Here is a 12,574-nt window from a genome sequence, read left to right as displayed (position 1 = left end):
AAATTATATTATAATTATTAAAATTCTAGGAAACTGTTTCGTAGAAGATGGTAAAATTTTAATACAGCAATTGATAATTATTATCCTATGTGAATGTTGATGATTAAGTTGCAATTTGTTGTAATTCTACAGATCCAGCAGGACAGATTAATAATTGGATAATTCGAGCCTTTTTCCCAGTGGCATTGAACTTCGAATTAACCAAGTCTGACTGTATTTCAAAGACTTACTATAGATGACGACGCTCTATTCACCGTATACGGAACTGAATACTGTGCACTGATAATATTTAATAGACAAAAATGCTAGGAATTGTGATCCAAAAACGTGTGGAAATACTTGCTATTGCCAATGGTAACCAAAAATTATGCTAATTGGAGTGGGGGGAGGGGGTAATAGCCAATTCACTGTTAAAATTTTCAAAAATTCTTAATAGAAAACGATCATGGGATATATGAAAAGCGTTTTTACTCCAAATCACTCTCTCACATGCCGGCCATTCACCGTATGATAAGTATTTCATGTCGTTGTTCTTGTATCGGTATCAAATGATCACGAATATTCGACCGACTACCTGGATGATGCTCTCTGAACATACATTTAAGTTAATAAAATCCAAAAAACAATTGTGTTCACTTACAATTATTATTGATGATGAAACTGCTCGGAGTATTTGAAGGCATTTTCCCACCAACGAGTAGTTGCCTGAAAAAAGAAGAAGAAGAATCAATTACGATGAAACCTCGCTACAACGATAAATTCCTCTACGACGATATTATTTCAAATCGTATTTGGAATTGCCAAAAGTATAACGCTAAACTCCTCTCGAATTAATGATAATCTTTAGTACGATAAATCCCTCTATAACGATATTTTTTTGCGGATACTTCGAAACTGCTACAACGATATTTTCGAAATCCAGCTCACAATAGTCTTTTAAATGCATTTTTAAATTACTCACCAGTTTTTGTTGTCTCGAGGGTGTCTAATGACACATCGTTATTTTTCACTATCTACTCTCCAAAAGTGTTAATTAATTTGCCATGAGGCTGTTTTTTTCTGTGTATTACACAAAAGTGTTATACGGGGAACCACTTCACATGGTGGAACAACCAACCGAATTTTATTCCTCAACTAATCCATTGCAATGTTTTGCTGTGAATAAACACTTATAAATGCATTTTACGGTGGTACTGAGAACGCCAATTCAGAAGAGATGCCAACAACGTCAAAAATTTGGCGGTGACTGATGATAATACTCTCGATGTAACGATAACCTCTCTACAACGATATTTTTTCTTGGTCCGCAGGGCATCGTGTTATATCGATGTTTCACTGTAGTGTAGTTTTAACATAATATGTGTACAAGGTGCATGTACGGTTAAGTAGTAGTAGTAGTAGTATAGTTTTAACCACACATAAAACAAGGCATAAATAAATTATTTTCTTTCCTCGTCTTGTATCAAGAGTAATTTCAAAAAAGAATTCATTCAATAGACTTTCAGAGATGGTAGACAATGGTAAACTCTGCTAATAAATAATGATGGCATTGCCATTTTAAGATATTGTGGGACAAGGAACTCCAGCGCATGGCCCGTGGATCACATGTGGCCGTAGAAACTTTTTTCTATGATCCGCTGAACAAAAGGCTTCTATAGTTATAGATTTTGTACAGAAATGCTGAAAAAATTTATCCAAGAATTGGGTGAAAGAAGTAATTTCAAAATTACTTTTAGAAAAAATTTCAGAACAAATGAGAGAAATAGTTTCATTTAAAAGAAATAATTTCATAAATGCTCTGGGACTGCCCACGGCTCACTTAAGCGATCTGTGAAAATGTGCCACTTAGTTCATTTTTAAAAAATTAAGTGTGACGTGGTTGGCCACATCAGATAACTCCTAGAGCCGCATTTCGTCCGGGGGTCATGGGTTTAGCATATATGGCTTAGAGGGTGGATGGCAATGAATTTCTTAAACATAAATTTTGAGTTCTTATCCTTCAAATAGCATTACAATTAACAGAAATTGTTTATAACAACAATACGAAGGTATTTTCTTCCAATGTTTTTAAAAAAATATTTTGTACATAAAGAAAAACGTCTTGGGGGAAGGGCAGGAGCCCCCCCCCCCCCCGCGTACGTCTCGGATCCCAATATGCATTAGGAGTTGGGGGGGGGGCAGAGCTGACGTGGCGTGTGTATTTGTATTTATAAAAACGTTCGATTTAATAACAGAGATTTATGTTAATTTTTCGCAAAGTAAATGAAAATATGCCTGAACACAAAAATACCTTTACCCATATTATGAATTTTTATCAAATTTTACTTGTAATCAGTATATCAAGTTAATACTTATACAGGGTGACTTAGAAAGTCATTCTGTGTCTACTTTATTTTCCAAGTTAAAGACACATAGGGGGGCCGTTCAAGTATTACGTCATCATCGATGGGGGGGGGGTGTTTCCGATTTGCTGACTTTTGATGACAAGGGGGATTTAGATAATGCTTATGTCATCAACCGCCCTTTATGAAAATATGAAATATTCTTAATGGCATCTTACCCGGTGCGCCAAAAACGAAAAAAGCCTTTCGATAGTTTGTGGGCACTTGAAGTAACATCCCCTCCCCCCACAATTAATAAGTGCTCTACAGAGCCACTTTGGTGATCTCTAAATTTTTCGCGGATCCAAATGATCTGGAAATGTGTCCGGGCCACTTAAGTGCTCTGGAACTGCGCCACGCATCGCTCAAGTGATCTAATTATGCCACGGATCACTTAAGTAATCTGGGAATGTGCCGCGGGTAACTTGAGTGATGTAGAATCACACTGGGGCCATTTAAGTGCTCTTAAGCTACGTCACATGTCACTCAAGGGATCTCTAAATGTGTCACGGATCACTAAAGTGTTTTGGAACTGTTTCCCGGGTCATTTAAGTGATCTGAAAATGTGCCACGGGCCGCTTAAATGCTCTGGAATTGTACCACGGGACACTTAAGCGATCTGTAAATGTGCCGCTTAGTTTATTTTTATAAAATTAGGTTTGAGGAGGGCAGGCCGCATCAAGTAACCCCCAGGGCCATATTTGGCCCATCGGCCTTTATGCGATTTACCATTAACATTATGCGGAATTACATGGCTTAGAGCAGTGTTTCTTAACCTTTTTCAGCTCATGGCCCCCTATGGATCACATTTTTCTCTCGTGGCTCCCCTGTCCTATCCAGGCCCCCCCCCCCTTTACCGTCATCCAAGAGTGAGATACTTTCTATTTCTTTTATTATGAATGAAATTTTAATAAATCAGATCAATCTCTGGAGTCCTGGCTAGGCACTGATGGATGGAAGGCTCTCAAATGGTGGATTATCATCTCTCCCAGGAGTCAAATTATATTGCAAAAAACGGTCTGTGTAAAATATGGGACAATCCAACGAACATGCACGATAAATCGACCCTCTCAACACATCAACCGTTGCTCTGGCGGCCCTCCATACTTAGCTGGAAGTAACAGCTTACATATGAAAATCATAGTACCAGATCCTACATATAGTGCAGTCCCCCCCCCCCTCCATTATAGACATGAAGACCCGGGTCATGCCCCACATAGACCCAAGGGTTAAGATGCTCCTGGTTGTATAGACGGATCTGATGAATTCTGAAAGTAGTAATTTTTTTCAACCATGTTTCACTTTTGAAGCTTTTCTCTTCACAGCTCTCTATGACTCCCTTTACCACCTGTCGTGGATCACCTTTCTTCTGATTTTCTCTCGTGGCCCCCCTAGAATATCCTAGGACCGCAGGGGGTCATATGGCCCCAGGTTGAGAACCACTGGCTTAGAGGGCGGGTCGCAATGAGTTTATTAAAGATAAATTTTGGGTTCATAGACTTCAAATAACATTGAAATTAACAGAAATTTATTATAATAACATATAAAGGTATTTTCTTCCGGAATTTCAATTAAAAAAATTTTTTTTTTGCATTAAAAAATAAATTTTTGATCGTGGGGGAGGGGGGCACACGAGCCCCTTATGCCCCCCCCCGTGTATGTCTCTTATCCCACCAATATGCGTTAGGAATCAGGGGGGGGGCAGAGCTGATGAAGAAATTTTTCTGACAAAGGGGGCGGGAGGGGGTGAGAGTTTTGCTGACTTTTGCTGACAAGGGGGGAGAGGGGATCAAAAATGGCTAAAAAATTGCTTACGTAATACTTGAACGGCCCCTAATGAGAATAAATGTGCAAAAAAAAAGGGGGGGATGTGTGTCTGTGTCTACGTGTATTATGAGCAATATTACTAATGGTCAATTTCAAGAGAAGAATAATTTTGAAATTAGACGATTCTTTTTCCGAATCGCACCGTATATCAAAATCTCCGTTCACTTCGAATTTCATATTCAAACAGCACCGCCAACTAAACATTGAAAAATAATTTTTGCTTTCATTCATCATCAATTATACAAACTTTAACCGAGTTAAAAATGTTTTCGAAACAGCCATTTATTAATAAATAATCGGAATGTCCCGAAAATCCGGGATGTATGGTCATATTATGAAGCGATAATTTTTTTTGTTAAAAAGATGTCGCGGTTCAAAAAGTTTAGGGAACTTTAATAGAGAAGAAATCGGGGCAATTCGAATCAAAACGCCAAATTTCTGCTCGATAGCAATAAAATTCATACCTTTCTAGTTCTAAAGTAAGAGTAGTTCCCGATTCTCGTATCACATCCCGAGCTTCGAGTTGCGTCAGACCTTGCGTTGACTGACCGTTGACCATCCGGAGAATGTCACCTTCCATCAATCCTTGAAAAGACGCTTTGCTTCCAGGATTTACCTGCAATGAAGAGCAAATTCAAAAAACTCAGCGAAAGGGCAGATGAAAAATATATTTTCACTAACGGAAAAGCGTCAATTACGAAGTTAACACATCAAAACCGAAACCAGCATCTAAACTCAATACATCAGCGGTAGATGGCAGCACGAACGTCGTCAATTTCCTTCAAGAAATCATCCCGTCTTCGTAGGTGTGAACCAGGTGGGCCAAATGTGGCTCAATTTATTGCAGTGGCCCGCCGCGCCGGTGAGAACGCGCACATTGTTACAGATTGATGGGGGAAAAAAAACATAAATATAAATAAATGATTTCAGAATTGGTGAAAGAAGTAAATTTCAAAAAATTCGTTTCAGAAAAATTGCACATCTAATATGAGAAATAATTTAGAATTATCGAAAGAAATAATTTTTGAGATTAAAGATTGAGGGTAGAAGTTGTTTCATAATTATTGGAGGAAATAATTTTGAAATTATTAGAAGAAAATTAATCACAATGAAAATTCATAATTAATGCAAAATATTTCCAGAATCAATGAAAGAAATATTTACGAAATTATTGAAAGGATTATTTCTAGAATTGAAAGAAATTATTCCAGAATTAATTGCTGAAAATATGTCTAAAATATATTTCCCAGAATTATTATATCAGTTCATTTACTGACCAGGTCGCTCATTCAGCGCCGTCTCAAGATTATCATGGGTCCCCGGGCCAAGTGATTTTCCTGAGGCCCTACCTGGTAAATTCCAGAACATTTTTACCAGATCTCATTTTTGTGAGGCCTCTTTTCTCTTGCGGCCCATGCGTTAAGACGGCACTGCTAACTGGTAAATTCTCGAAAATTTCAACCAGATCTCATTTTGTGAGAACCTTTTGTACGTTTGTGGTCCCCGTGCAGTGCCCAGGTGGACCCCAAGCGTTAGGACGGCACTGCGCTCATTCTGTCCCTCGCTCATTCACTAGATCACTCAGTCTACCACTGGCTCGCTCACAATGGCCTTCACTCACCATGACCCTCACTCACCAGGTCACTCACTCACTAGTTTGCGCACTCACCAACACCAACCACTCTATCACTTATTCACTAACTACTGCAACATTTACTGACTCACTCACTCGGTCATTCCTCGCTCACTTACTGGCTCGCTGACTCGTGACGAACTGTTGACGGTGAATTTTCCTAGCAGTGAATTGTTGGCGTTGAGTTTTTCGGCGATAAATTTTGCGCAAACCAAAATAAACAGCAGATAAAATGTACGTCACCCCGCTTTACGCAATATAGAAACCATTATTTATTCAGCGAAATGTGGGGATATTATTGATCTTCCGGATCCGATAAAGCCTGAGAAACGAGCACAGAATCTTCAGAAACTCGATTTTTGTTCTGCCTCCGTGCTTATATTGCCTCCATTTTCTCTCTTAGCAGACTAAAATGAGCTCAATAAGAAAGTATGAGGATTTTACAACACAAGCGCCTTTTCAAGCTCACTATAAAGAGCCCTAAATACATAAGCATGCATTAACCCCGAACGGAGGAGATCATAAATCTTCAAGGTTAATTGAAACTGACTCAATCAAGTCAAATCTGCCCCAATTACTTCGATGGGGAAAAAAAATCGCGATTATTAACGCTTGGAATAATCGCGTCAGCTAATCACAAACCGATTATCACCACCGAGAGAGACCACTGCATTCTATGAACGGTTATTTCTATTTTTGAACGGAATAGCCATCACCATGTCATGTTTGGTTGTGTGAACGTTATTTCAGATTTAGATGTATAGGTGAACTCGATTATAACGACACCTTGGTTATAACGAGATGGTTCTGACTAATTCACATAGAAAATAATATTAACGAACCTTGCTAGTAACGTCAATGAAAACGCAACGAACTCGGATGTACCAACAATTTTTTTCGTCATTCCGTATTATTTACCATAATACGGGTGATAATATGACACATATATACGGGACATTTCTCTGTTTTTCTCCTCTTCCTGACTTTTTCTTCTAAAAATATCCCGTTTTTTCAACGAAGTTGAATTCAGTTCATAATTCATTCCTTACTAATGTCGAGGATGAAGATTATTAACATAATTTATAGATTGAATTATGATTATATAAACATCAACCAGTTAATCAAACATATTTGTCGTATTCGTACCGTCTTACCGCATGAGCCTAGGGGCTTTAAGTGCAGAAAGGGCCTCATGAAAATGGGATCTGGTCAAATTTTCGACTGCGAATTAGTTAGGGGCCGTTCAAGAATTACGTAAGCAAACTTTTAGCCATTTTTGACCCCCTCCCCCCTCCCTTGTCAGCAAAAGTCAGCAAAACGCTGACCCCCCCCCCCCCCATCTCTTGTCAGCAAAATTTCGTCATCAGCTCTGCCCCTCTGAATCCTAACTCATACTTTAATAAAGGATAGTTGATGACGTAAGCATTATCCAAACCCCCCTCCCCCCCTGTCATCAAAAGTCAGCAAATCGGAAAACCCCTCCCCCTCCCATCGATGATGACGTAATACTTGAACGACCCCTTACCAGGCATATATATTTCTAGCCAAATATGGCGGCCACAAAAAATCACTTTGCTTGGAGGGCGAGGGATGCTTTTAAAACCTCCCTGGAAATGTTAAATTTTTTTCCCCGTAATAAATACACATTCCAAAGCAGTGAAGATTTGTTGTAGCACAGCGTTTCCCGCCAAGAGTAATTTATAATTGACGATTTGGCCGACAATTGGCGAGGTCCTGTATTTTTCGAAAATATGGTTACCTTAATTATAATAACACAACTAACTTCATACACCCCTATTTGATAGGGATTGACACTATTAACAGGATAGATACTAGCAGGAGTTTCAGTTTAACGGTGTTTCTCGTACTGAAATTCTACAAGAACATAAAACCATATTAAAATCGAGGAAAAGTTACATCGCATTAAAAATGAAATGTACAGCATTAAAATAAAAAAAAATTTAAGGTATCAAGCAATATGTTGTTCATTTTGACGCTGCACGGACTTTAAACGGACAACCAATTTTGCTTTCAAAATTGTGGGAATAGCTCTGTATTTATTGGATAGGTTGCATCACAAGAACGGAAAGCCCCCCCGTGTGTAATAGAGTATATTATTGTTACTACTTCATCAAACACCAACTCTTTCCATATCGCTATATTGCAATTTAATGAGCTATATTGCAATTTAATTTAAATTTGCCATTAATGAGATGGGTTGGACATGAAGGTGCTATCTATCGGTGGTTGCCTCAATTGAACCTGGTACTGTGACGGTTACCTTCACGGGGGTTCAAGAGCATCTTAACACCACCACCACCACCAAAAAAAAAAAAAAATTGCAATTTAATAATAATTATTATAATTAATTAATTATATATAACATTATAATAGCTTGAGTTCTGTGGTAAACATAAAGACGTATTAACCGATATATTTGGGCGAAAAAAATTTACACCAGTGTGCAGCGTGAAAATATAGAATAATGGTATTGTTCATTTCGATGTTTTTTCTGGTTTTAAACCAACAACAAACTTTAATTTCAGACATATAAGATAGTTTTGTTTTTATTCGACAGGTGACAGTACGAGTCTCAGCTGAACTTTGTTTCTGAAATGTTTGATGCGTCAGAAAGTTGGGAAACTTTTCTCCTGTTAACAGTCGAATCCCACTATAACGAACTCCAATAAACCGGAGAAATCACTTCGTTATAACGGAATTTCATTAAAAAGGAATTCCAATTTTTTGCATTGTTCTTATGCAAACTTATCTGGAGGAATTAGAAAAATGTTTGTTAAAACGAGAATTTCGCTATAATGGTATTCGTTAAAACGGGATTCGACTGCATTATTATTATTTTTTCCCCGGGTTTTCAAATAATTTTTCCCATTATCGCCAGTTTATAAAATTGTACACAATTTCACTGGTTCGCACGTATGAAAACGTTGAACAACACTGCTTAGATAAAGTAAGGCTATATTGTAACACTGAAAATATGAGTCATTTAGTATGGTTTCTGTGAGATTTTCCTCTCTCTCTATTTCTTCCATTATCTCTCATTCAAGATGAGATACGAGATCAGCAACAGAGCAAAAAAAAAAAAGAAGTTGCAATTGTACGAAATAGACAGATAAGCAATAAAAACGGGAAGAGAGAGTTATCTGTGTTAATTGAGCTCCTTTTGTGTAAATGTCAGTGGCGTTTATTCAGCTATTTGGAAACGCAATTAAGATAAAGTTCATCGCAACAAAACGCACATTAAAAGAGGACAATACCTGCGAGAATGTTATCCCATTTTCGTGAACTGACACATCTCCGCAACATAAAACCACTTTACTCTTATCAGCAACGACTGCTCTTTGTGTAATTGAAGCCATTATTCCGATGGTAAAGAATCTACTTTGGCCATTTTCATAGATAAAAAATAAATAAATAGGAAGACCTTTTACATTGTGTGGCCTTTCACGGCGATATCCCTTGATATACGAAATGTGTGCCACTATAGTTATGGGTTCCATGAGCGAAAGATATCTCAAGGGATGGATAAACAGTACCAAGGCTCATGGGACCACCCAAACCATTTGGATTTTTGAAACAAATTTTTTGCATTTCTTATCAATTATATATAATTTTATTTTGTTTTTGGAAAATTCGATTCACTTTGAATTTTTTACAGGTCGAAACGTTTTAGTGCCCTGAACCCACGGACTCGTTTTAGGCGGCGTTGTACTCGTGAATTTCGCTCGAAGACCGGAAACAATAGTCAGCCAAGGGCAAATGAAAATTTCGTTAGCATCGCGAAAGTTCAGAATTCATAGGAAAAATCACAAATGTGAAGTCCCAAAACAAACACCTGCGACGTACGCAAGAAAGAGTCAATATGTTGTCCACCGCGCTTTACAACGAGTTGGGAGTGTAAAACTGCATGTTCCACAACAGATCAGAGGGTGTCGGTGGCAATGCTATGGATGGTATGCGGAATGAGGGACTTTTACTCATCCAAGTTTGCAATCTGACAGCTGTATAAACCATTCTTGAGATATCTCCACCACCACCAGGGTCGGAACTAGCGGGGAGGGGGGAAACAAAGGGTGGCAACTGCACCATTACGAAAAATTTAGGGAGGCGGCAGTTTTAGGTGGGAACAAAGAACACCGTGTTACAAAACTATCGAATTTTGAAGTTGTGGGGGGCGGCAAAAATCCTAGTTACGGCCATGACCACCACCAGACCAATCGTGACCCCCCACTCTGTCCCCCTTAGGCAGGAGAGGTCTTCAACCTTTCTTGGGTCGCGAGCCCTACCTATATCAATGGTGTGCTGGATTTTCCTAAAAACAAAATAGGTTTATCCCAGGATATAGTTCTGTCAGCCTCTCGTCAGGGTCATCTTTAAGGGTGGCGCATAAGGTTCTGCACCCGGACGGTGGATAAGCTCGAGCCGCTCCCGTGTGTCCATGAATTAAAATTTTACGATATTAATCGAATTTTGTTTTTTTTTTTTGCCTTGTGTGATTATTGTTTCTGTTCTGCGAGTGAATTTCCCGTGTTTCACAAAAATACAGCACCACCAATGAGTAATTTAAGTTGTTTTTTTTCCCTTCACCAAACAAAATTTCGTTGCTTCAGGAGTATATTCACGTAAATTTTCAAGTCATTCTGGCAAGCAGTTCTTATTTTACAGCGTTTTGAAATGACAACTTCAATTATAATCACATTGTATGTACACAAAGATAAGTCTTTCAAATCAAATAATCGAATTCATTCCTTTAGGGGTCATTCAAGTATTACGTAAGCAGATTTTTAGAAAATTTTTAACCCCCTCCCCCTGTTTTTCGTCAGCAGCTCTTAGAATATTTCATATCTTCAAAAAGTGAGGTTGATGACGTAAGCAACCTTCAAAGCCCCCCTCCCCCCTTGTCATCAAAAGTCAGCAAATCCGAAACCCCCTCCCCCCCCCCCACGATGCTGACGTAATACTTGAATGGCCCCTTATAAACACGGTAAGGATGCAAAGTCAATATCGCAACTGTGAAGAAAATATAAATAAATGAATAATAAAACTTGAAAAACCAATGTTTTTCTTTCCCAAAAATAAATTAATAAATAAATAATGTTTTTATCTTCTCTTTCTATGAGCGCGCGTTACGCATTAATATTAATCTTCACTCACAGAGAGAGATGAAGTGAAAAAGGAACACGAAGAAAGACGTGATCTGCATGAAAATAATGTTCTCTCAATGATTATTTCAATTATTATTATCTATGCGGACACACGTTAAAAAGAAAGAGCTTTCGGCTTGCTCTAGAGAATATAAATATTCGATTAATTGAAACACAGACAATAAGTGTTTTCAATGATTTTTCCCCCCTTATATGGTCACAGTTTCAAGCTATTGAAATGTCGTGTCTCGATATTCCTCATTTACAACCTTAGCATACAGGGTGTTGCCTTGAAGTGGTGACAATCTCAAGAAGGCTTATATTAGGCGTCAAGAGGAACAAAAATTGCCGTAGAACATGTTATCACAAACCATGTTTAATCGGTGAAATTCGCGAAAAAAACATATTAAGGGTGTGACGTCGAGTGAGACAAAAAAGGCTAATAATAAGTAGCAAAAAAAAAAACATTTATTTGACAGAATTATTTGACAACACGGCCTGTGGTGTACAAAATAAAGAGCAGCATTAACTTCGTACAACTCCTGTAATCATTTCTCTTCCTCTACTTTCCGGCATTGAACTCTGCTGCATAGGCTGTAATTGTAATCACGCTGTGAAGTACAGTCAAACCTTGTTAGTGCGTCAACCGGTTAACACGTCACTCCGCTTTCCGGGTCACTTTTTGGAAGTCCCCATTGTCCTCAGGCAGGAATTGGCACAGCTATGGCTCACTCCGTTTAACGAGTCACTCCGCTTACTAAGTAATATTTTTGCTCTCCCAAGAGTGACTCATTAACGAGGTTTGACTGTAAATGGTTTCTGTACATATTTATTTTACTCTTTTCTCTACTTATTATTGCACTTTATTTTGCACGCCACAGGCTCTGTTGTCAAATAATGCTGTCAAATGAATGGTTTTTTTTTTTGGTAGTATTAACCTTTTTGTCCCACTCGATGTCATACGTAATCCGGAGTCTGGTTCACATTCCTTGAACGGGGCCCCACACGGCAGGACTTTTGGCCAGATTTTTAAAATAGTAAACTCATACGTTCAAAAGATGATAACAAAATAAGGATGACCCCCCCCCCCCCCCACCTCCATGCCAGACTCATACAGTAAAATTCCAGTAAAAATCCCAGCAAACAAAAATGTATTTGACGAAAAAAAAACCCATTCAAATGACTAGGTAAGAGCGTAATAGTGCGTTCACACGCGAGTGGAATAAATTCAAACAAGTCTCTCTTTGTTTGTTTTTTTTTTGCTATCTCTCCTCACCACCACGAAACTTTGTTGCAACCCTGTGAAAAAAAACTAGTAATTTTTGCCTCCGTGAGAAGGAGGTAAAAAGCTTCTACTATAGCTTCTACTCTAAAGTTAAATAGGTTCTACTACATGCAGTGCATAAGAGGGAAAAGAGAACAGGTAGGTGAGGGTGTGAAAAGAGAAATATACTTCATACCTACTCTCTCTTATCTGTATTACAGATACGAGAGAGTATAGTAATACTGTATTACTGTTTTCCTTTTTCGTTTGTTTTTGTTTTCTTTACTTTTCTACTTTTTTTCCCCCT

The 12,574-nt window shown here is 38.3% G+C and overlaps 1 protein-coding gene across 1 annotated transcript in view; it reads right to left on the bottom strand.

The window, feature by feature from the left end:
• Positions 1 to 12,574, bottom strand: part of LOC149064900 (uncharacterized) — a 117,350-nt gene that overhangs the window by 43,058 nt on the left and 61,718 nt on the right. The window contains exons 2-3 of the mRNA XM_089255487.1: positions 4,673 to 4,824; positions 641 to 705 (exon numbers count right to left, since the gene is read on the bottom strand). Coding sequence (XP_089111613.1) covers positions 641 to 705; positions 4,673 to 4,824 — 217 coding nt within the window. The remainder of the gene's footprint in view (positions 1 to 640; positions 706 to 4,672; positions 4,825 to 12,574) is intronic.

The sequence above is a fragment of the Pholcus phalangioides genome, unplaced genomic scaffold (assembly GCF_987345545.1).
Source record: "Pholcus phalangioides strain wild (caught in Gottingen) unplaced genomic scaffold, Ppha-v1.0 ptg000042l_1, whole genome shotgun sequence".
In the NCBI taxonomy this organism is placed as follows: Eukaryota; Metazoa; Arthropoda; class Arachnida; order Araneae; family Pholcidae; genus Pholcus; species Pholcus phalangioides.
The sequence above is the reverse complement of the archived record's forward strand: the minus strand, read 5'-3'. Positions and strand labels throughout refer to the sequence as shown.